Source organism: Temnothorax americanus, unplaced genomic scaffold (genome assembly GCF_048541705.1).
Source record: "Temnothorax americanus isolate GAGA-0224 unplaced genomic scaffold, ASM4854170v1 Scaffold24, whole genome shotgun sequence".
NCBI lineage: Eukaryota > Metazoa > Arthropoda > Insecta > Hymenoptera > Formicidae > Temnothorax > Temnothorax americanus.
In genome coordinates this window covers 2778329-2803412 of record NW_027509381.1, presented here as the reverse complement: position 1 = coordinate 2803412, position 25084 = coordinate 2778329, and the positions used below count along the sequence as shown (strand labels likewise).

General features: G+C 34.9%; 1 protein-coding gene across 7 annotated transcripts in view; it reads left to right on the top strand.

Annotated features, from left to right (window-relative positions):
- Positions 1-25084, top strand: part of Fife (regulating synaptic membrane exocytosis protein fife) — a 164736-nt gene that overhangs the window by 43942 nt on the left and 95710 nt on the right. For all 7 annotated transcript variants that reach the window (XR_013257272.1, XM_077408267.1, XM_077408270.1 and 4 more), the window contains 4 exons: positions 6320-6413; positions 19274-19352; positions 22233-22389; positions 24720-24971. Coding sequence is in view for 6 of the 7 variants with exons in the window: in XM_077408267.1 (XP_077264393.1) it covers positions 6320-6413; positions 19274-19352; positions 22233-22389; positions 24720-24971 (582 nt within the window). In the remaining variant the exon portion in view is untranslated. The remainder of the gene's footprint in view (positions 1-6319; positions 6414-19273; positions 19353-22232; positions 22390-24719; positions 24972-25084) is intronic.

Here is a 25084-nt window from a genome sequence, read left to right as displayed (position 1 = left end):
TTATTTAATTATAAATCATCAAAAAGAAAATTGAGATATAATGTTGAGATGTAAAATACACCTCACGCGAATAATTACGTTGCAAAAAATCACATAATGTAGTATAGGGTTAACCTTATTTCGAAATAAAAATCAGATCAATATAGTGATCTTTAATTGCCGTCATTTCTAATTTTTGTAAGAGATCGTTCAACCGAGAAAGTTGTTCTTCAGGATAATACCCTCTCACTGAAAAGTGAACGCATTTTCCTGTGAGTGTAGATTCATCGGGAAAAATCTTTTACACCACCATTTACAACGCTGCGTATACTATTGCTCGAATATATCCGCTGCGTTCATACCGCGCGTTATCGGGCAAATTCAAACACACTCGTTTTTTTCTGCGCCACCGTGCGACCACTCGAGATTGACGCGCACATTTTTCCTTCAGCCTACAGCTTTTCTTTCTGTCTCTGTCGAGAGGGGAGAAAACACAGGAAGAAAACTGTGACCTTTTCCCTAATTTACCAAAGATTTAATTATCCGAATTACATGTTTCTCTATAAACGCGAGTCGAAATAAACCTGTCGCGTGAAAGGTGAAGTGTCACGTTGCGTTTTAACACGCAATTCAACATAAATGACCAGCGAGAACGCAAAATTTTATCAAATCATTATACCGGTCGATCGTTTTCCAATGAATGAATTATCGTCACACTATACGAGAGCGCGATAAATGCGCGAAAAATTTTCAGACGGAATTAATTCGCGCCACGTGCGACAAGAACAATCCAATAAAAACTGGAAAATCCATTATTTGCATTTTTGCGACTCCGTATTTCAATTCAAGCGTGCGCCTCGTGGTATTAACGGCTCCTCATCGAAGTAAGTCGTGCGGACCTAACTTCTTCTTTTAAAAAAACGACTCAAAGCAGGCATTTTTCATATCTGGACAAAAAAAACGAGAAAAGCTGTTACACAGTCTGCATATGCATACTCTTTACTCCCATCCATTTCTTTATATGAGTGTACAAAAATCGATATAGCTCCGCTTTAGCACGTCGCGTCGCCGTAGGGATGTAGCTTCAACTCGATGTTCGGTGGCAAACATGTTCTGACATTTAAAGGCTCAAATTATTATAACTCAATCCGAAGATCGCGTTTCGCTACTGGAAAGTACATGCTCGGCAACGATTACGTCGTAGCTTTACGAGGCTCCCGACGCTATAAAGTCGACAGGTGTCGAAGGTAGCTTAAAAGCCCGCCGGTGACGTGCAGTCGCGTCATTAACACGTTTACATGCTACTACCTTTGTTCTTGCGACTCATTCGGCTGTTAATTAATTTGTCGTTTGATCGTTAGGTGTCGATGGAATTGGTCCTCTGTATGAATGGACAATTATCGGCTTGTTAATATATAGCTCAGCATGCTTTCTGGCATAAATTGTCATGCGCATATTTTCCAGCGACATAATCTTCGAGTTATTTCGGCAATATTTGTCGATATTTATTATTCTCTTTTCACGGTATATTATTGTTTGTATTATTAATAAGTTAAACTATTTTCTTTCTATGCGAATTCGTATAACATGCATTTTGGTGATGTTGTTTAATATTACACGCACGAATACAAATAAAGACTGTGCGGTGAGAGAAGACGTGGAAGGTTTAAGATATTTTTTCGCCGTAAATAATTTGTCGAGTTAATGTCTTGCAAAATACTGCAGTGTAACTGCAGTCTAAATTTTACCTCTTAAGGTTTCCTCGCGTTCCTCAGAAGCGTTATTGGCAGGGCAAATGAAAAATACAAGAAGAATATTAACATACAACATTTTTTATTAATCTATTTCTAGCATTGTAATTCTAAAATTCTAAAATTAGTAATGATTATTACTCGATTAAATATAGGCGTGATAAAATACTATATTACTTATTAATAGCTTCTATTTTAAATCGACATTTTAGCTCACGGTATGATTCAGTTATCCCTGTTATCCTGTTCGCCGTAAAATAGTTGCACTTCCAAGAAAAATTCCCGTCCAAGAAACTTCAACTTAGGAAACATTGCACTATTATGCTGGGCGGGGAGCATTTAATGGTAGCCTCGCGTAAAAATATATAGCGATAAAAGCGTAGTGTCAGTGAAAGAACGCCGACTTTCGCTATTACGATCCGAAAAACTTCGCCCATTAGTGCCGAACCCTCGACATAACATAATTAAGGTGTGTAATATCATTCTTAAACTTATGACTGCTAATTTTAAAAAACCCCACGGTCGCTCTCATTTCAGCAAAAAATATGCCGCGGGGAATTATGCAGACAAACGTTACCTACCGCCATTCGGTGGTCCGAAATTAAAGACCGTTTATTTTCTGGTGTATTATCTGATGGTGAAATATAAATGCGCTGGGGAATATTCACTCGACGAGCTAAGCTTTCTAATATCTATCTTATCGGAATAGAGAAAACAATTTTATAGAGCCGTGCTCTTTGAATATACAGAAAAGATTTCCGATAAATCGGAGAAAACGTCGGCTGTTCAATGCTATACGCATTGAACGTAATCCATATACGCGAAATCCTATTTTTCAATGGAACCACATCATTCGTCATTCGATAGGTCGTGTTATTTTGGCGTGGAAAATATTATTTGGGGCATGTTTATATCCCTTTCTTTTATTTATTCCAATTGTTTTTTTCCGATCCTAATATGCGTTCCACGCTCACCGATATCAATACAATCGTAAAAAGCTGCATTTAAGGATGTATTACCTATACCTTCCCAGCCAAAAGTACAGTAATCTGAGAAATCCAATATATATATCGGTTGTATGCATACTTTAACGGCTTACTACTATTTAATATCATAACAAGAACATTAATGTTACTGATTTAAGTGATTTTAACAAGTTTTTATGATTATTAACAGCGTATTTGTAAATATTCTTAATAGAGGCTCAAAACTTTTGGCTGGGAATCTTTCCTAAATCTAACTGCTAGAAATAAAAATCATACATGTATAATGTGGATAAAAGTTTTTTAATTGTACAGTAAAAATTATGCCATATTAATCTCGAAGATAAAAAGAAGTATTTCTGAAAATGCGAGTAAAAAGAGGATTTATCGTACTAGAGAAAAACGTTCCATGCCTACAGAAACATTGGATAAAATGGCTCAAATATATGTGATTGTTTATCACAGGAAGTGATAATACTCATGGAAGGACAACTGCTGTAATTTACGAGAGCTAGCCCGCGCGAGTTTTCTAGCCCTCTGGTGTTCCGTTCTTTTGCAGCGCCATATATTAGTAGCACGATAAGGCATGTTGCCGATTAAATCCACCTGGCAGACGATTGCGCCGAACTGCATGCGGAACGGCACGGCACTCGAACTCGGACGGAACTTCAGTTATGCGCGTCATAACGTTTGCAAATGCGACATCGTGCTATCGGTAACGCGGTCGCTATTCGACAACTCCTATCGCGGGAAATGTAGATGTTGAGAATTTCTGATACGTAAATTTCGGAGCACTAGAATATATCGTTCCTCGTACGTGCGCTTATAAATTAGGCAATTAACAAAGCGGAGCGTTAGAAAATCCATTGCAGATATACGTCTTCGCAATTTACTGTGCAATTTACAATAACCGTGCGGCAATAAGATTTCGATAAAGCAAAATGTAATAAGTCACGCTTTTTGACAGATAGAATCGTGTTCGTGATATATCAATATCAATAATTGCAACAATTCCAACGCACATTGTTGTCTGTACTTTCGCAAGATATAGCATTTATGCGTGATTGGAGTAAACACACATGATTCAGCATCCAAAGATCAAAGTGATGCAAAAGTGCAATATTTTCCAAATTTAAATATTTCACAAGAATGGATTTATTCGCAACCGCAATCATGATTAATTAAAATATCTGAAATGTCGAACATATTATACGTCTATATATTCAGAATTACTATGTTTCCTATACAGATCGAAATACTCCGATTCATAGTTTAAACAAAGAATTTATTTATAGCAGTGTGACTCGGTCATTTTGCAGCTACGCGATCGATGGTAGTTATTGCAAATTATACGCGTTGCAATCAAACGTTGCAAATCAAACGTCGAACTTAATAACGATATATACAAAGGCTCCGCGTGCAAGAGCTGCGCTGATCAGCAAAATGACACGCACACGGTAGAAATGAGAATGGAGCGGCCGTGGTCTGCCACGTGTTTAACATTCTTCATATATGTGTATGTATACCTATTCGCGTTGCCGCATTTCATCAGGAGGCAACCGGGATCAAATCGGTGGCGGTGTCCCACCGACTGTTTCCAACCGCTGGAATCGTTCCAGAAATGGAGCTCGCGTATTATGCCACGCTCATCGTGCCAAATAATATAGCCGGGGTATAAGGGAAATGTGTTTGCATACGTGCAGAGTAGAACGAGCGAGTGAGCGGCGAGTACCTCGGATAAGAAGAGCTTGAGGCACCGAAGGTGCATATCACAAACAAAAAGCAAAGTTCGATGGGGAACGAAGGAAGAGAGAGAGAGAGAGAGAGAGAGAGAGAGAGGAGGGAGGGAAGAAGAGAGAGAAAAAGCGGGCAATCGGCCATATGCGGTGCAATTTACATCTCGATTACGAAATTGGTTTTCGCATGGACTCGCTTGTACCTGTAAAGATATTTACTATCGTCCTACTTCAAAGGTCACCACGACATGCTCGAAGTTCGGAGAGAACGTTTGGTGTTCGCGGAGAAACATCAGAAATCTTTCAGAAGAAATAGCCGTTTTTCTCATTTTCGGAAGAAGCAGAAAAGAAAATTGAATTTTGCCGTTTTTCATGCGGTATCCTTGGGTTTGGTCTACGATATTTTATTTCGGTACGGATTTTCTCGATTCTTTATATAGAGATATAAAACAAAATTTCATTGATTATTATACACCGAAATTATGTCGATTCATTGTATTTTATGTGTTGTATAATTTATTTAATTTATTATATTCATTCTCTATTTGATAACGCAATATATAATGCCACGAGAATTATTAAATAGTTGTTGTTATTGCGGATATGAGCTATTATATAATTTAAAATGTAAATTAAAGAATACAATATCTTTCTAGTAATAAAATCAGTAAATATTATCTTTTCATAATTTCTCTCTCTTACAAATATTTAAAATAATATTTAAAACATTTTTTAATGATTCGATAATGTATTATAATTAATATAAGCACCTAAATTACTGCGTTCTCATATTTATTGGACGACTTATTCGATTCTTATTTGATTTTATAATAAATTGCAAATAATTGCAATTTATTAAATAATTAAATAAATTACAAATAATTGCAATTTATTAAATAATTAAATAAATTACAAATAAAATATCTCTCATACTCTCCTAATACTAGAATTTCCAAAACCTAAATTGTCGGGATAATAAAATAAAAATAATGTTTCAGTCTGTTACTAACTTATTTGCACATTTTGCATAAAATAATGCACACATAAACTTTTGAAAGTTCTTATCATTCAGTCGAGGGATTTGAGGAGACCACGATATGTGGCTTGGCTAATATCTCCGAGGTTTGCAAGCTGTTCAAACTCACAGCGGTAATTTTTGTGAAGTATTGTAATAATATTCTGATAAAACGCGTATATATACGTAAACCAAAAATATCATGTATGTAGCCTCAACTTTAGTAAGTTACTTGCTAAGTTTTCGTTTATGGCAGAAGGTTTTAACGACCACTTTCTGAGCGCCTTAACATTTCTTCTTGTGTAATCAGAGTTCGAAAATATCACACGACCTATGAGAGATCTATGAGTCAGATGTTAATTAATGTTTACGTTCACCGGGTCAAGGATACCCAAGTAAACGAGGATCAGATTACGAATTAGGTCATTCCATGCTTAAATATCATGTCTCGTTAGCATACTATCGGTAACATCGGCAGGTATATTTGATAAGCTTAATTCTAACTTATTAATTATATACTTTCTTTGAATTTACATTTTATGAGAAAAAACCTATTCAATTCTTTGCGAATTAAGAAATAATATATTATAGAGATATCATTGATAAAAAATGTTACGCAAATTTTAAAGAAATCTTTAAATGTTATAGTTGAATAATGCTAAATATAAATATAAAGCTATTATTTATAATTACTAATTTATAATCAAAATTATAATAAAAAATTATTGACAAAAAAACAGTTTGTTATACTAATAAAAATCGCAATGGAGAGGTAATACATGTTTTGACTATTATTCTACTGTGCGAGCAATCACGTTTCAAACTGAGAGTATTAAAATATTGTTTATGTTGCAGATGGGAATTTCGGATGGGAAGCAACAGGAAGTAAAGACAGAAGAAAGTGGAACCTTAAGCAAATTACTAACCTGGCCGAAAATGACGGGAAACGGTAAGTGCAGTGGTCTTCGTTTATCTTAACTCTAATGTTTGCATTAAACCGCACACGATTATTATAATAGTTTATAATTTCCTCAATTTTATTTCTATTCGTTTAAAGTTAACTTTCTTCACATCAATAACAAAATTATGCACGAGAGAACAATTCGCATTGAAACATTACTATAAACTATAAACTACTTATTTTAAGAGACCGACTCCATTTCCGGACCTTATTCCGTATCTTCCAGAAGTGCATTTCAAAGAAACTTTAGCTTACTCTTTACATACTTTCCCATTAACAGCAACGACCAATTCATTATCAGCGTAAATCGTAAAACGCGTTTGAATGTCGTACGATCGAAATTGTACAATTTCGTTCCGACTTAATTCTCTTCGCAATTTCAAGTTACGTCCCTTCAAATTCATCCATGCAGTTTTCCCTGACCTGTCTGTGGAAGCGTCTACTCGAGAGTGATTTCGTTTTCCGCGGGCATTTTTATTTCACGACAATCTCTCTCGCGGCGCACTCCTGCGATCCACGGAATTCCGTACATGCGTATAACCGTGAGTAACGTGCACACAGCGTTTCACGTCGGACATAACACTTGCATAAATATCAGCCCGTGTTTGTCCAATTATATACGGTGAGGCGCTGCGTTGGAAGATGAAAGCACGCGGAGAGAAGTGTGTATAGCTCGGGGAGAGGCCAATGAGGGTCGAGGACAAAGAGAGTCGGGCAAGGGCGTTTCCATGCTTTTCATCGGTATAGCGCGCATTTTCCTTTTCTTCTCATTTTACACGACGCAAAGCGCCGTATACCACGTACTCCGCCGCTGCGGCAGAAATATTAAAAAGGGACGAATGCGCTGCACCAGGCGCAGGATATGCACCGCAGCGGTAATAATTGTTTCGAGTTGCGACACACCTGCGCGGCCGTACGCAATAACCCTGTCTCGATACAATACTGTCTATTTTAATTTATATATGCCGCGCCAACAAGAGACGAAGAAACATTATGCGGCCATTTATCAATGTAAGATGTGTCGATCAATCGAGAGCTTTTGTCGGTCAGTTTTTGTTAATAAGCTTACTTATTTGTCCTCTTCACGACTGAGTTAAAATTACTTTGCCCCACTTCGTCTTTGCGTTTCGTTGATGACTTTTTAATAGATGTAATAATATTTTAAGTGCGTTTTTTTTTTCGCATTTCACTACCTTGAATTTTATCGCTGTATAATCGCCAAACATAATTAATAGTCCCGTGCTTGCGTAAGACTTTAATGCCTTTTCTTCGTTAAGAGGGAAGGTATACGAATTCAATTTACATTTTTTTACATTACTCGACATAGGACACAGGAATACTCGCGCGCACACATACACGTACATACACACCCAGAAAATCTCAACTTACAATCGCATTTTCACAGAAATGGCAAAAGTTTAAAGGTTACTTTGCGAGTTCAAATTAAGGAATATACGAAACTACCGCACACACTATGCATCATTCATAGTCGATTTGACAAAAGAAATTCGATCGGAGAACATTCGCGAGCTCGATTATCAAACGATTCTATCATCGATCGGAGACGAGAGGTGAAACTGATTTGCGCATAATTGCTGCGATACAATTTTACAGATTTATTCAAATTTTTCGGATTTCGTGCATGGATTATCACTTTGCCTTTGAGGGGAAATAAAAAAACCTGGCGGTATAATCTGTACAAATGCAATGCATACGAATTTATCTTCATTGCTGTGCAAAACAAAGCAATATATTCGAAAGAAAATCCACTAATCGAGAGAGAGAGAGAGAGAGAGAGAGAAAGAGGGAAAGAGAGAGAGAGAGAGAGAGAGAGAGAGAGAGAGAAAGAGTGAGAGCAATATATAGTCGAAAATCCCGAAAAAATCTCGTCGAGCTTATTTTATTTTAATCCTAGAAAAAAACACTAACAAAAATAAATAAGAAAGGAGCATTGTAAAAATACTCTCTAATTGTAAATAAACTAAACTCGACTATATATGCGGGATAGAATTTAAGCGACAGAAATTCGATGGGGTGCAAAGAAAGTTTTTCCCTCTGATGCGGGATTTATTTTCCACGTTCCGTGAAGGTATATTAAGCTATCTAACCCAAATTATCAGAACACGACAAATTTTATATGAAATTAATTTGCTAATTATTTGCTATTTTTTGCTTTTAAAAGTAATTTTTTTGCTTCAGCTATTAAAAATTTACAAAAGGCTAGATAGCTTATCCAGCCCCCGTCCCCGAGGAGGGGGAAGCTATTTAGCCCTTCGTAACTTTTTAATAACTGATGGAGCAAAAAAATTACTTTTAAAAGCAAAAAATAGCAAATAATTAGCAAATTAATTCTATATAAAATTTTTTGTGTTCTGATAATAATTTGGCTTAAATAGGTTAATATTCCTGTTCCGTGACGTGAATCGTACCGCAAATTTTTCCCTTTTTATCTCGTATTACTACTTTCGCATTAAAGTCTATTTTAATGCCGCATAATAATAAATTTGTCTTTATATCTGTTCCCTTAAAAGAAGCTACCTGATTTATTATCATCTAATATTCTGTGATATTTTAGACAGAAATCATATACATATAAAAATATTAGAACAAGATTTGCTCAATGCATCCATATAAAAGAGATAGATATATTAATACCTACGCGTAAGCTTATTTGCAAGTAGATTTGTTGAACTAATTAAAAAAATAAAATTATTTTGCAGTAAATTATTTTATGTCATAGAATAATTCATCGAAATTATGAGTTATACCTTAATTGCTAAAAATTCCAACATTATAGAGACTAAATTCTCACATTCTGAAAAAAGATAATAATTCTTACGACAGAACGTGACAATTGCGAGAAGGAAGGAATACGATAAGTCTTTTGACAAGACCGGCTTTGCGAAGATCGATCTCCTATTTCCTCGGGTTTAATACACGTTTTGTTCGCTCGATCGTTAAGTAATGATGTTTAAGCCTTTAATCGCAATCACAAACGATCAGACGTAAAAGGAAGTGAGTTAACCGTTTTCGTCGTTCCACCGGCGAAACGGGCCAGTTGTAATTAATCCGCTTCGTCCCCTGCGTTTCCGACCTCCGCACGACGATTCGACTGCGCCTCGTCTATTGGCGGAGATTCGTAGTTTGAGAGTTTCCTGGGAATTTCGCCTATAACCATCTGCAGAGCTCGCTACACCCACTGAACCTCTTCGATCCAACCCTAAAGAGGAGAAACGCGGATATACCTCTCAGTAAAACTCCTGTAAAACACGCTAGTTAACCCGGCGGATATGGCGGCTTTATCTCAGATAATCTTGCTGATTAACGAAACGTAGACGAGTGATATCCTACTTTGTCTTCTTACGAGAAGACCGAACCGCAAGCGGTATTTATAATGATTGTGCAATGAAATACGTTCGGAATGCGCGTCATATGGATTTACAAAACAATAAATCTACGAAAAGAATGAAGTGACTGTATGAACTGACAACGGAATCTCTTTTATGATATAGTATAATAATAATTCTATATATCTAATAAAACATATAATTCTACAATTATATGTTATATTATATGTATATAATATGTATATTAGAATTTTTTATTAGATAAATAACATTAAATTATATATAAATAAAATGGTATAAGCTAATAATATCAATAAATAATCAAAATTAAATTAACAGAAATATTTATAAAACTGTCTCTTGACATCAATTCTATCAAACAAATAAACAGGAAAAACGTAAGGAAATTTCGAGGTGTTGAAAAATATCAGGGACATATTATCAGAGAAAGGGCAAAAAAATGGCCGTCTACATCGTTTTTCATTCCGCTTCCTCGCCGGAAATTTCAGCTATTTGCAAGGATGACCGGATAACGCGAGGCGTCGGATGATGGAGTCGCGAAGTTGACATAAACGGAAGAGCTCGAGCGAAGTCGGAAACTTTTGAACAGAGTCGAAAGTTCGACAAAAGCGGCGTACTCGACAAGCCGGGGACTGAATGTCTCTATGAAAAATACGAACATGTGTTTGGAAAGGGTTGGAACACGTTACAAACAGCCGGGTAACGATACGAGAGGGATGCGGATGCGCCCTCGGGGCGAACGCAACGGAAGGGGAGCACACACACACAATGGAATAGTAACTATTATTTACACCTAGGAGTACCTGGCTCCATACAATATGCCCGCAACTCCCACGAGTCCATCGGCGATGCGCGTACTTTTCTTTCTGCTTTTCATGGTGCGACTATCAATTTCGGATTTTGAAATTGTCCGTTGGGAGATTACGAAGCTATTATACGTTCGCGGTTTGCTTTGTGGGTTAGCATAAAATATTCAACTACATTTGGATGTATATGAGATAACAAATTTATAGTAATCGTTATTGTAATATAACATTTTTTAAACTCATTAAAAATTAATTCTATCATATATGTTATGTATTATATATTGTTAATTAATTAATTAATTAATTAATTAATTAATTATTAATTAATTCTAATTATATGTATGTGTATCATACGTTTATATATTTTTGAAAAGAAATATATCATTAGGTATTATTTGCTCGTTGCGATAACAGAAATAATTAGAAAATGTTTTGTCGCTAATTAATACGCAATAAAATCACTGTTCCAATTACATCTCCAAGTAAGTACTATCATCGTATACGTATTGTCTCATGGAAAAATGCTTTATTAACCGATTAAGAATAGCTGTTGCAAATCTCTGATTTCGAAACTTTCCCCTCCTCGAAAGATCCTTCGCGGAGCCGCTTAGGATTGGCAATGACTTGTAAACCCGAATCAACCCCTCGAGGGGGTTTCACCAGAGTCAACGCGATGTAGTATATCTGCTTCTCGTGCGGCTTCGATTCCGCCCTACTGATCGCGCGAGCTTGTGTATACGTTATATGTAAAATTCAAATCACACCCGCTATCTATATCGATTTTCATCCTGCTCTCACTCTCTATCCATCTCCTCCCCCACCACCCGCTGCCTTTCGTTTCTTTAATCCCTCCTGGCAGCGCATTTCTTCATTGCCCTTCGAGCATGGCACGATGTTCGATCTTTGAAGATTTACTTTCTGATCCTTCCATCTCGGTAGACCTCTTTCAAACGTTTCTTCAGAAATTCTATACGTATTTGCCATTCGCGATGATCGAAACGGAAAAATAAAGATATCTATCCCTCTTCTCAGGGTTACTTCAAAATAATTCGAGTATAAATTTATACTGTAAAGTATCCAATATCGCCTCCTCGTGTATAGAATGTGATTGAAACCATTGATGATTTAGTTTCATGGTTTTTAGTTCTAAACGGAAAGAACAGTATCTAAAAATTTAGCTATATAAGATACAGATCTGAAAATAATTTTGTCGCACCATCAAAATAATTATGTAGAACACTCAAACTGATTGCTATAATGTTAAAACTTTTTACAGCATTACTTCAATACGACCTACTATAATTATTATAATAATGTATAAGTATATAAGTATAAGTATAAGTATAGGTACTTCACTTTAAATACCTATTAAATTTTACAGACATAATAATCTTACTCAAGACAATTTCTTCGTAAAATCTGACACACTTCAGAAGAAAGTAAGGAAACAAGACATATGCATATTTTATACTCGTCATAAAGTATCATATGTACTGCATTTCCTAACATCTCTTACTCTTACCGGGAAAATAATGATTCAATATTTCGCAAATAATTTTTTATTGAGAGAATGGAAAATTTATTTTGAATAAATAAAGAAGAGTAAGGGGGAGGGGAGAGGTATGAATTATCACTAATAAACAAAGAAGAAATTCTGCGAAAACATCGCGATGGCGAAAAATGCAAAAGTAAAAGGCACGAGTGATTTGAAATCCCCGAGCCTCGTTTCTATTGAAAGTCGGATTTCGCGTTTTTCGCATTACATATCCGGCGAGAATGTGATGCCTTTGTTCGCGCGTTTGAAAGACGATGAGAAGAGAAGGCGTTTTGAATGGGCCACCTTTAATGTTCAAGTCAGTATAGGCACCATCGCGATATAATTCAACGCGCGGTAACGCACGAGAATACGACCGATTCCAATCTCGTATTTATACCCATACCAGTTTGCTCACCAGTACCTCTCCTCTTACAGCTTTCGAATCGCTATAGCATGATCATTATATACCATATGCCGTGAAATCTAATTTCAACGTTGTAACAACGCGGTGCAATGTCATATTACGATTTGCGTTGTAAACTGATCAGTTTGTGCCTTCATTACGTAAGTGAACATTTCCACATTACACAATAATATCACATTTAATTAATATTATATGTTACAAAATTATCCTACATTCTTCTCAGGTTTTGATCATGCTGATAAAAATAATATTTTTATCGTTGATTATGTTATGTTGTCGATTAATAATAAAATGTTATTTTATTCATTGATTAATAATTAATTCAATTATTCTTAAAATGCCATTAATTTTATATCGTTATCAATGTATTAGATATTTACGTCTCTTCTATCCAGGCGCGAATATAGTCGTATAATGATATTTCGTGATCCTTCCACGCGGAACGTGAGAATTATTGTCAAAATTTATTGCCATCTTGACGCATGTCAGTCTCATCAAGATACACTCCGTGACCGCTAATTCCACGGTATTCCATTCAACCAGCCAAACTCACTGCCGATGCGCTGCTTCATTAATTACAGTGATGATTAACAATGTGATTGTACCTAGACATCAATTACCAGCAATAACTCTACCAATAGCACGTCAGGCAGTATAACACGCCCCATTACGATTCGATAATTTCTCTTTCTCGTTTGGTTAAGCAGTACTATTGTGTACGTGAAGTACAAGTCGTTTAACAATGCATTCATATAGTAAAACGGCATTCGTATAAAAACGTCCGTTGCCTGTGAGAGATTGTTGAATCAATAGTTACACGATCTTGCGATTGTCTATCGGGAAATTATCGATAACTGATGATACAACTGATGAGAATGATGAGCCTTGAATAGAATAAAATACTAAAAACTATAAACACCGTTTAGAATTATATTTAATATATTTTATATTAATATACTATATATTCCAATATCTATATATTATACATTCTTTCTCTCTTCTCTCTATTACACTATATTAATTTTCGTATCATCAGTCACAACATTTGTTCAGCTTTTGTTTTAATTCCATAATATTTGCCATAAAAATGTAATGTGTACATTTCCAACAAAAAAAACTATCAAACTTTTCGAAGTAAACAGATTATATATTATTTTCTTCTTCCAATAATTTTATTAGAATCTCTTTATTTAAATATATGTTATAAAACAACAGCAAAGATTATTATTGTAATATTTATTTATAATTTACATGTTTAATTTATTCAAACTGTTCACGTCTAATATATATATCAAATTAAAGGATATTACATCAACTTCGAATTCCAGTGTCACAGTCTTTTTTTTCACTGTGTATACTTTATTTATATTATTTGTATTCGGGGGGTTATTGAAAAGAAGCATCGCACAGTCTCAGTTTGGCGGTAATTCTAGATTAAAATTCTAGCGAATGAATAGACTGCAATGTGTTATCGCGAACGTATATACTCTTGTATTTCGACAAAATAAAAATTTAAAAAAACGCATCAACATGGTTTATCTTTATGAATATAACATCGATTGAATATCAAACAAAATTCATCGCAACATATTTAAACTTTATTAAAAATTTTTTGAAATGTTTAATAAATTCTTGCGATGAATATATCGTCTGTGTAGGTATGTGTGTATATTATCTGCCCGAAAAGATAGATCTAACTTTTTATAAAATGGAGAACCATCCAATTATGTAACGTTTTATCTGTATATCTACGCGATTAAATATTCTAACAAACTCAAATTTTTGAATAATTTTATAACAACGCGCCCCGAATAATTTTTATATACATTAATATTAATTGCATTGAATTGCATAAACGCTATAAATGCCATTATGTCATCACCATTATGTTATCTCTAATATTACGGAAGCGTTACATCAGGGATCGGAGGCTTTAATTACGTGTCCGTTTATCGTGCGTTGAATCGCGGGGCAATGTCAATCGACGATATCGACCGGACCCTGCTGGGCTTTCTGCAGCAGAGCAAGTGGTGATATCAAAAATATGTCGCGTATCCAATTACGCGAATATGGCTTATTAGAGAACGATGAAAATTCGCGGAAATAATCAAGCCGCTGCGTATCTGACAAATATTTGCAAGCTACGCGTCGTTATATTTTCTAGTGTGCAGCCGTCGCGATAGTATCGATATATCACTGACGGTCGTATTGCCATTCGAAAATATATGCTGTTAAAAACATTCGTCGTGCGATATGGTAGAGGATTAATAATACGTAGTCGATCCAAACAGCATTGAAATTAATACATTTCCCCTTTTGCATCTAAACATATTGCTCTCATCCGTATGAGCGCGCGAAATTGGATTAAATTCACATTAATAGAGACAATTTTTTTCGCGTATATATCGTGGCCGCATCGAGAGCTTCGATAAAATTTGCCATAAATATATTAAGCGCAAACAATAATATAATATTACAAAATCAAAGAGATCTTAAGCATATTGATATCATGAAATGCATGCGTATTCGACAAATCTCTCTTTTTCTCCTCTATTATTATTTAAAATATCAAACATATCCGTTCTTTGGTCATTGTGATAATAAAATCGATCTTGTTGCCAAAAAACTGCGTATTTGTTTTCCCATTCTTTGAGATAATTTTCTATTACACTTTCCATATCATCGGATCAACGAAGTAATTTCCGACCTCTGCGTAAATTTCCATTTTCTTGAAGTTTTAAATTGATATTATTTCAATAAAATGTTTTGTTTCAACATTTTTTTATTCAAAAGTTCTGCGTTCGAAAAAATATTGGAAGCATGCCTCTAGTCATGAAAAATAAATATTGGTGAGATATGTTGATTTTGTAGAATGTGTTAAAAAAAGCGTACATTGGTGCGTTTGCTACATTTAAATCTGTGAAGTATCTGATTTTTATTAGTTGAAAAGTGTCAAGAACTGCTGATCCGATATTACACCGTTATCATTTACAAAAAGTTTAGCTATCGTTATATTAAAGCGATAACGATTTATTGGAGAAGATCCATATATATGCAGCGATTTATCAAGTGCTGTTATTATAGGAAGATATTTCTACGAGATAGCAGGTTAATAATTTCCAATAACATAGGTAGAAGTAACGATTTATACATCAAAAAGCTTCTAAATAAAAAAAAGACCTCACTACACAACAAATGAAAAAAAAACCCTTAAAAAAATTTCACTTTACTCTGCCAATCAGCTTCTAAAAATTATTCAATATCATGAAATACCGCGTGTTAAATGTTTTTCCATAGAATTTTTTTAGTAACGTATTTGTCTCAATTTTCGTTGCTTTCTATTTTAAATTACTAAGATTTAAAAATTATTTCGATTGTCTTCTCTTCTTCTATTCAGGATGATAAAATCGAAGGATAATGCAAGTTGGTCGTGGTCGACCTCTTGTTACACAACTCTCAGAAAGTTAAATCTCGTGTTTATAGCAGACCATCGCACTTCCGAAAACTCGAAGCCGAGAGGAAGTTCTAGTTGCCTCTGCTAGAAACTCGAGGAAATGCTGTTGAGCTTTCCATCAAAAAGATGGAAACCTTCTTGTCTTTTCTATGGCTATTTGGGATGAGCCTTGAAAGAACACGTCATGAACAGCAAGCTCAGCGAGACATATAATCATCAAAACGTTATAAATACGGAGCAAGTATATATAGAAAGAGCGCACTTTTGTCCTCAATTAAACACGGTTTCGCGAAACTTAGGAAGCATTGTCTTCATATATGTATGTATAACCCTGTCTTTCAGAATCCTGAAGCACTAAAACAAATAACGTTTCTATAACGTAAACTATTTTATATTATACCATGCAAATGGTAAACAGATATTTCAAAAAAGATATTTTTAATAAACGGCAAATCTGTTTAAAATAAGTACTACGTCAGATCTATTATTTTATTAATATAAACATTTATGAAAGCTTTTTACATTTGCTTAATAAATTTAACTTAATAATTATAATTAATGTCAAGTTTAATTGAAGTATCATTTCTTTGATTACATCCTATAAATCTTGGATTTAGCGTGAGATAAAAACGAAAGTTGTGACGATCACACTTCAGGGATGTCGGGATGTTCTCCTAATGATTTTTCGGACATTTAGCTATAGATAACGATTTATCTTGCGTCAAAGCACGGGTAGCCAGGAGCTCTTACGTGACTTAGGGAATCCCAACGATAACAAAGTAATCGCTACAAGAAGGAAAATCCTGACATTTCTCACACGTCGTTTAGGGAGAATTTCTTTTATTGCACTCGTCGACTATATCGGTAATCCGCTTTGTTAACGTCAACAGAAACGCAAACGTGATTCCCGACCGTGTCTGTACGAAAACACCGTGGCGAGGTGCCAACGCGAGAGAAAACAGTTAATTTCATTAATAAAACCGAGTTGCCACGTCTGCACACGTTTTTGCAACAATCAAAATGCTGGCTTATTCAATAACATCCGTAATTTGATTCTTCTACAAACGCGTATGCGTTATCGAATAAAATTACTAATCTGCTATTAATTATGGAAGAAGATATTGAAACATTTTATTATGGCAGCGTGTAAGGTTTCATTGTTTTTTTAACTATACATTTATTATAGCATGTTATTAATGTATCTATATAAATTAAAAACATATACTTATAAGGCAGAGTTTTGTTTAATAAAAATTTCCAGGATAATTTATAATAATGGAAGTGTGTGTGTTTAATATATAAAATTAAATATATTAAATATTAATTATTTAAATATTCCAGTTATATTAAACATTGAATATTAATTATATTATGCGAATTAAGTATTTATACGAGTATAAATGTAACAAAATTTTGTTTTAGTTAATCTAGAGAAGATTCTGCTTGAATGTCTACCTTATATTCAAAGTTTAATTGCTAAATTATTTAATTATATATATATATTTTTCCATACAATTTAAGAAAAGGTAATCTCAAATTTGTCTAGAAATCTATAATATAATACAATCTTTGAAGTACTGTGTGTCAATAAAATGTTCCATATCTCGTACGTTCATTAATAATTGCACCAATAAGTCGCATTATATGTTTTCATATTAGAACTGTTTTCGCAACACTGTAATGCCGCACAATTTAATAAAACAAATAATCGTTTTAATAAATATAATAAATTTAGTAATATTGTATTAATAGATCAGACGGAGAAGAGCAATTTGCATCACTTACGAGCGAGAATAAACGGTGTGTTAACTATTTAATGGCGGAACAACTTCTATACGTATATGACGTATTTTCCAGACCGAGTCATAACTCACGTATAAGATTCGATCTGACGGTTAATTTCCGCGATGAGAAAGGTGATATGCGGTAGATCACGGGTATCTATAGACGGTTTTTCTAAAAGTTTAATTGGATCCACGGGGCAATCCAATCTGACCACATGCGCTCGCGCACGATTCCGATTTTTCCGGATTTTGCGTCGTCGCAGGAGCACAATCTCTCCTCTCCGCTTCACGTCTCTACAAAATTACGCGGAAATTTATCTCGCAAAAAGTTGTACTGTCGCACATCACTTCAGTGAGTAATTGCGTTAATTACAAACCGATGCGTTCCGTATTTTACCTCTGTATCCCACTATCGAGATGTCCAGCGCTTAAAGAATACTTCTTTCAACCTCTGAATTTCACACAGTCTTCCTGTAAATAGAAAAGATGTTTCAATAGAATTATAAGATTCAAATTAATAGATTCTAATTGAAGTTCTAAAATTCTTAAAAAAAAGTTCCATAAAAAGAGATTCCACAACGGTGCAAGAAAAGAGCGCACGCCCGCGAGAAAATTCATTTCTTTTTCTTGATTCACGGTACAGTATATAATCTTTTTCATTCTGTTAATATATGCCGCAACGTTGCTCGCGGCGGAAGAAGAACCATGGATTATTTGATTACTACGCGAAAGTATTTGAGTTAATTGAGAAGCTGCAAAAGTATTGCCTGATAACATAATATGATGTCATTGACGTTAAGAAATACTTCTTGTAACAATAGTTTTTCAGCTAATATTTCTCTCTCACTAACCCAAAGAGATCGACGATAAATAGCACGGAAATGATGCAAACGAACTGTGTGAATGTTATTACAGTAATTTGAGAAAACGGTATTTACTTCCTCTGATGTGAATGAAATTAGGCGCAATTCTATTTGATTCCTATCGTTCCGTACACAGCCATCAGCCGTAGTTTCGAAAGGCAATTGAAGTTTCCTCCCGCCTCTCTCTTTTTTTTTCTTTTCTTTCGGCGGAATACATCGGAAACTCATTTCTGTCGATAACGGCCGAACCTCGAAATCGCGCGGCCGTTTTCCGATGAAGATTTGTGATAACGCTGCCGCTCGATTAGGAAGCCTCTCGGCAAATCGTGCAAGATATAAAATCGCTACGGCGTCCTTCCTTGCTAAAAGGAAAGTGGGATTGAATACTTAACGAATCCCGGAGATATTCTTAAGGATCCAAATGGAACTTTAAAGACCCTTGTAGAAGCGACAGAAGGGCGGAAAAGGGTTTGTGGCAATCGATATTCGCCAATTGCGGCCAGGGATTCCGGAAAATATATAGCTTGTAAGAGAGTCCATGCACAGATAGGACTGTCACAATCTCTTCGTGAGAGGTATAATACTATAAAAGAGATTCCTTTCTCTTTTCAGCGACGAAGTCGGCCAAGGTTACCCCGGTGGAGGACACTCAACCCAAAGAGGATTCCACCACCATTGAATTTTTAAAACCGTAAGTTCTGATTTTATTCTTCTTATAAAAAGTTGTTATATATTGTTATATATCTTGTGTTATTATCATTTATAATAAAACATTACAATTGTCATGATTTATAATTATTATAATATTACAATATATTATTTGATTCATCGCAACTGTACAAATATAAGATATTTCTTCGTTTTTGTTTAATTTCGAGTTGATCAATTTTTCGAGTATCTAATTATACTTCACATCAGGAATGATATTACCATATTGTATGTATCTCATGATATTTCGAATATTACATTACAATAATTAATTACCATTAATCTAAAATTACACTAATATAATAATTGCTGTAAAGCATCGAAGAAATGGAATATATCATGAGGATGTTGACCAGGTAAAACGCGGAATATGGGTTGCAATTAAACATTCATAAGACCGAAGTCATGATCATGAAAATAACTTTCTTCATTTACAAAATGTGCGGCAAGTTTTGAAGTGGTTGATAAGTTTGTATATCTTGGCTCTCTCCTAAACAACGGAGGGAGTGAAATACGGCGAAGAATAAACATCGCAAGCTCGGCAACCACTAAGACTAACTTACCAAAATTTCGAAGGACGCGATAACTAAAACATACGAAAATCAGATCGGTACAAGCACTCATGTTCCCCATATAGCCATACCTACACATTTGCATTGGAAACATGAACACTCAAAAAATCGCATATCGAGGCTTTTGAAATGTATCGATGTGTCCTCTGAATATCATGAATAGAACATTGGACGAGAGTAAGTCGTTACTGAAAGAATTGAACGTCAATACCCGTTTGCTAAGAATGATCCACCGTTCATACCTTCAGTACCTTGGTCATATTTCTAGCAGAGTAGGAACAATCGAGAAATTAATTATTGAATGCAGAGTAGAATACAAGAGGCTAAGAGGCAGGTCGCTCACTCGTTAGACTGATTAATTGTGAACTAAAGACCTTTTAAATACAGGCCGGGTTACACGACACCGACTAGTTCAGGTTAGAGTGAACTGGAAAATCACCATTGATTCTCTATAAATCTCTACCATCAGCCCTTTCGAGAATAAATAGACAGAGGATGAAGATGATTTAAAATACAGTATTATTTTATCAAATAATATACGTATATAATATGTGTAAAATCGTTAATTTTAGTTTATTTAACTATACTTCACGCGTGCACGCGCGCGCGGTTTCCTCATTAAATATCATAATTTGAGTATCTCGATCGTAACCGAATTTAATCATATTGCATTAAAATATATCTTTATTATTAATATTAACACAAACTGTGTTAAAATAATGTTAACTTAATTGTGAATACAATTTTGCGACACTGGAAAAATGCATGAAATAGTTTTTGGTATGCTGTAACAATAAAACCTCAGTATTGCGCTTTTTCACATGAAAGTTTTTCCCCAAAGGGTATATCCTGCTAAACTGCACTCTATTTCCATTCAAAGCGATACTTTGAAAGCAATTAATCCCTGATGAAAGTAATTTGCAACGGTGCAATATTAATCTTACGTTAAAAACTTCGTCCGATAATTCAAAAAAAGAAAATATTTAAAAAATGTATATGTAATTTTTGTAAAATGTCAAAATGCGTAAGAGACCAACGTTTAAATGTAGTAAATGTTGATAAAACACATGATAAAAGAACGCAAAATTCTGGCTCTTAAAAATACAATATTTAATTTTCATTTCTAAAATTTTGTATGGCTTATAAAAACTGTTTTTCTAATTCATTAAAAAAACATTCTTATTTAATTTTTAATTTACTTCAAGGTTATTCCAAATTATTTCTCTTTGCTTTCACAAATCGTGTATATTGTCTTCCTTTTCGAGCTTTTTCACATTTGTAATATCAGTATATCTGATTACAATACGCGCGATGAAACTTAATTCGTTATTTCGCCAATTGCAGTTTATTTGGAAACGTTTCAGCGGGTAAAAGCCCATCGTTGTTAATCCGCGCGCTACACTATCTCGTGCGAGTAAAGATTTATTCGCCGGAGACGCACGCGTGCGAATGGACGCACTGCGGCGGACATTATCCGAGCGAAAGATGACCCGCATGAAGTTCACTGTCGGTTTAAACGAGCCGCGACCCACCCTTACTTCTATCGTTTGCCCGGCTCAGTTTGCTCGTGCACCCAGCCGAGCGATATTTAATACACGTCCATTAAGGACCGTGGATTGATTCCTCGTTGATCAGCTAAGTAACTCGCGCTTGTTCAAATAACGAGCGCGCTGTTCTACGAACGAACGTCGGATGTTGTATTCAATGACTAGTCGTTTTCTAAAGTTTTTTTTTCGACATAAAACTATTTTTACGGTCGTAAAAGATACGCAAGATTTTTGATAGAAAAATAGAAATACGTAACATGCGTGTGTATTGTAAGCCAAGATTATTATTAATTTCGTTGTCACATGCACTTTTGAAATGTATATTGTAACAATTATGTAAGTATTCTCAATTATCTTCATATATTCAATAACAAATCTGTTCATTATAGTAACTCAATGTGATAAATTATTCCTTTTCATATTATATAAAAACAAGTTACTGAGATATAAGTAAAAAATATACTATTTCCCAACTGAATAAAATATTACATACTTTTATGTAGTTTTATATTATCATAAAAATAACCATTATCACTCTCCGTTGTTAAAAAAGTATGCTTTACCATATATACAACAGAATATGTAGTTAATTATCTTTGATACCCCGTCTAATAATCTCAATGGTCAACAACCCAATAACGGATGTTTGACAATAATCTTGTTAATGGAGGGACGCATTCGGAAAGATCGTTGTGGCGAATGAGGGCCTGCGCTTAATAAAATTTATTGGGCTCGATGTTTCAGAAAGTCAGAAACGGTCAAGACAAGCAGCGGGGACGACTGCAGGGTATGCCGGAAGTCGTTCGGCCCCGAGGAAGTCTCGCGAACTTGTTGCGAGTGTCAACATAAGGTCTGCGAGGACTGCGCCTCGTATTCGACGACAACGAATTCCGACGATCCGGTGGGTCTGCACGCCTTCATTTTTAATTAACCGGCTTGTTCATTGTTTTTCGCTGGAAAATATTGTCGTAAAACGAGATTGGATGGCGTCTGGAATGGCGCAAATTAATTGCCGAAAATTACAAAAGGAAAACACACAAAAGAGTTTGAAGAGAACGAAGGCTTGCAAAAATCTAATTTAAAAATTAAAAAAAATAACGTAATTGTCGTTTGTCGTAATTAATCGTAACATTTTACCGCTGCTTCCCTTAAATATTTATTTTTTTTATTTATACGTTGTATATAGTAATTGGAATCGGTTTTGTTCCTTTGACATTTCATATTAATGATCGGTTGCGCGATTTTTATTTGATTTTCCTTTCTATTGCCAAAAGGTCAGTTATAATTTTGTTTTTTATTAATAAGCAGTAAACTTTTACGTTAACATGTCATACTTTATATAACGAAATAGACATATCTATAAGCAATTTGTATCTTACGCAAAAGTAAAGCTCTACAATAATATTTTTATTAAATGCGTTGTCTATAATCATCATGTACAAGACAAGAAATGAAGTATCACATAGAAATAAGAAACAAGAGAAATATGTTCGACTTGTCCTATAAAGAGAAGCTTCCAAAAATATTCTAAAAATAAAGCTCCCATTATTTGCATTCGAGGCGTAAATACAAAAGAGATAATTAACTGCCAATCGATAATGACAAGAAAAGCCAAGAAAATTCACGATGACAAGAATGTGTGAACGGAAGTTCTCATCTAGTACCAAGACTATAACATATATCACTTGTGTAAATCACATCTAACTCTGTTGCTCTCTAATTTTCATTCGTAAGCAGCGTAGCGCCTGCGTCGGAAATTATCGCAAAAAATTATTGGGGCTGCCATCCTTCGACTATTCAAAGTTTTTTTTTCCGAAATCGCTAAGACAATTATGCTTCTTCGCCTTCGCCCGAACCGTTCGTCCGCGTCGATAATTGAATCCACGAGGTAGGAAGCAAAAAGCAACCGGTATATCTTCGTGGCTCGAAACTTTCGCACTATATATTATCATAAACGCGTGGATCTAACGGAAATTTATTCGCGACCCGCGCGAATTCGCTCCGCGTTTAATCGCGTTAAAGATTAATTGGTTTAATGGCGATTTTGTTTGCCCTTCGCTCGCTGATACGCGTGATGTTGATTGGGCGTTAATTCTAATTACACGCGTAATTGATAAATTCAGTAAATGCGCGCAGCTCGATCGCACGAGATTTAATCTCGCGTTGGATTACAATGGATGGCATGTCTTTGCACGACATTCCTGCGGGCAACCTAAATTCGGTAGAATATGCGTAATCATTCTGAGTCTATATTCTCTCATCCCGTATTTCTATTCATTTCTAACACACGGCATATCTCCGTGTGTTACCTAAAGGTAACCTAAATTCATTGAAATATACATTCTTCTATACATTTAAAACGGAACATCGTGTAGAAAAGTCACATGTACGTATGAATATGATGGAAATGTGCGCATTTAGTAAATGCAACTTGCATTTGTGCTCCATTCGCTATTTTTGACGTTCGTGCGGTAAAGTATGTAAACGTAGAAAGAGAGAATACTTTTATGTGATGCACGCTCAAATTCCGTTTTTAACTTTGCATATTATAAATAAAATAAAAAGCAGATCGAAAATAATATACGAGAGATTATATATATACAAATATTATATATTAAATAAATTTACACAGTAATTTTAAAGTAATAACATTTACAATGAAAGTTAATAATATTTGTATATGTATGCTGCATTTGTGGTATTGTTTATTAAAGTAAAAATGCATAATATTTTACGAGTGAGAAACTATATATACGCACGCTTTCTACATTTATAATAAAATGTTAAATTGCGGATTAATGTGATTTTCTTTTAAATCAATATATGAATTAAATCTTTGTATTTCATTTTATCCATTATGCTTTCCACATATTGTGTTTAATTCGACCAAATTCCATTATTAGTTTAGTTTGTATTAATTTAAAGTATGTAAACGTAGAAGGAGAGAGAGAGAGAGAGAGAGAATACTTGGCTTTTATATGATGCACGCTCAAATTCTGTTTTTAACTTTGCATATTTTTGTGTCAATTTAAAAATAATGCTAGCAGCTTAAATCCTAAAGTTTCTATTAAACAGCGTAATTAAACACGAAGTGAGATAATTCAATCTTTGAAACAAAAAACATAATTGGAGAGCAACATGTCAATATTATAGACGCAAGCTTATCGCCAATAAATAATTGCGCACATATGGATGAGTATTGAGTGCTTTTTTTGTCTGGAAACGTTACAGTCTTCCTGGCGATGTAGCGTTTGCCGTCGAAAGATCGCCTCGAGGGACCAGCCGATAGTGACACAGGAATCCACAGATTCGATGCTAGACGTGCCGTGCTTGGAGACACTTCACAGGAGGCACAGTGACGCCCGACTAGGTCCTACCGGTAGTCAGATAGGCACGCTTGGAAGTGGATTGGCTCCGCCGCGAACTCCGGAAATCCGAAGACATTCCGACGTTTCGCCAGCTAGTCTCAAAGAATTGGAGAAGGTAAGCGAAAACTTGGTCCACGATGATATGTCTTTCGTTGTAACATAGCTTAATTATCTCTAACCGAGAATAATGTAAATAGCATATAATGACCCGCGATCTTCCTAATCGCT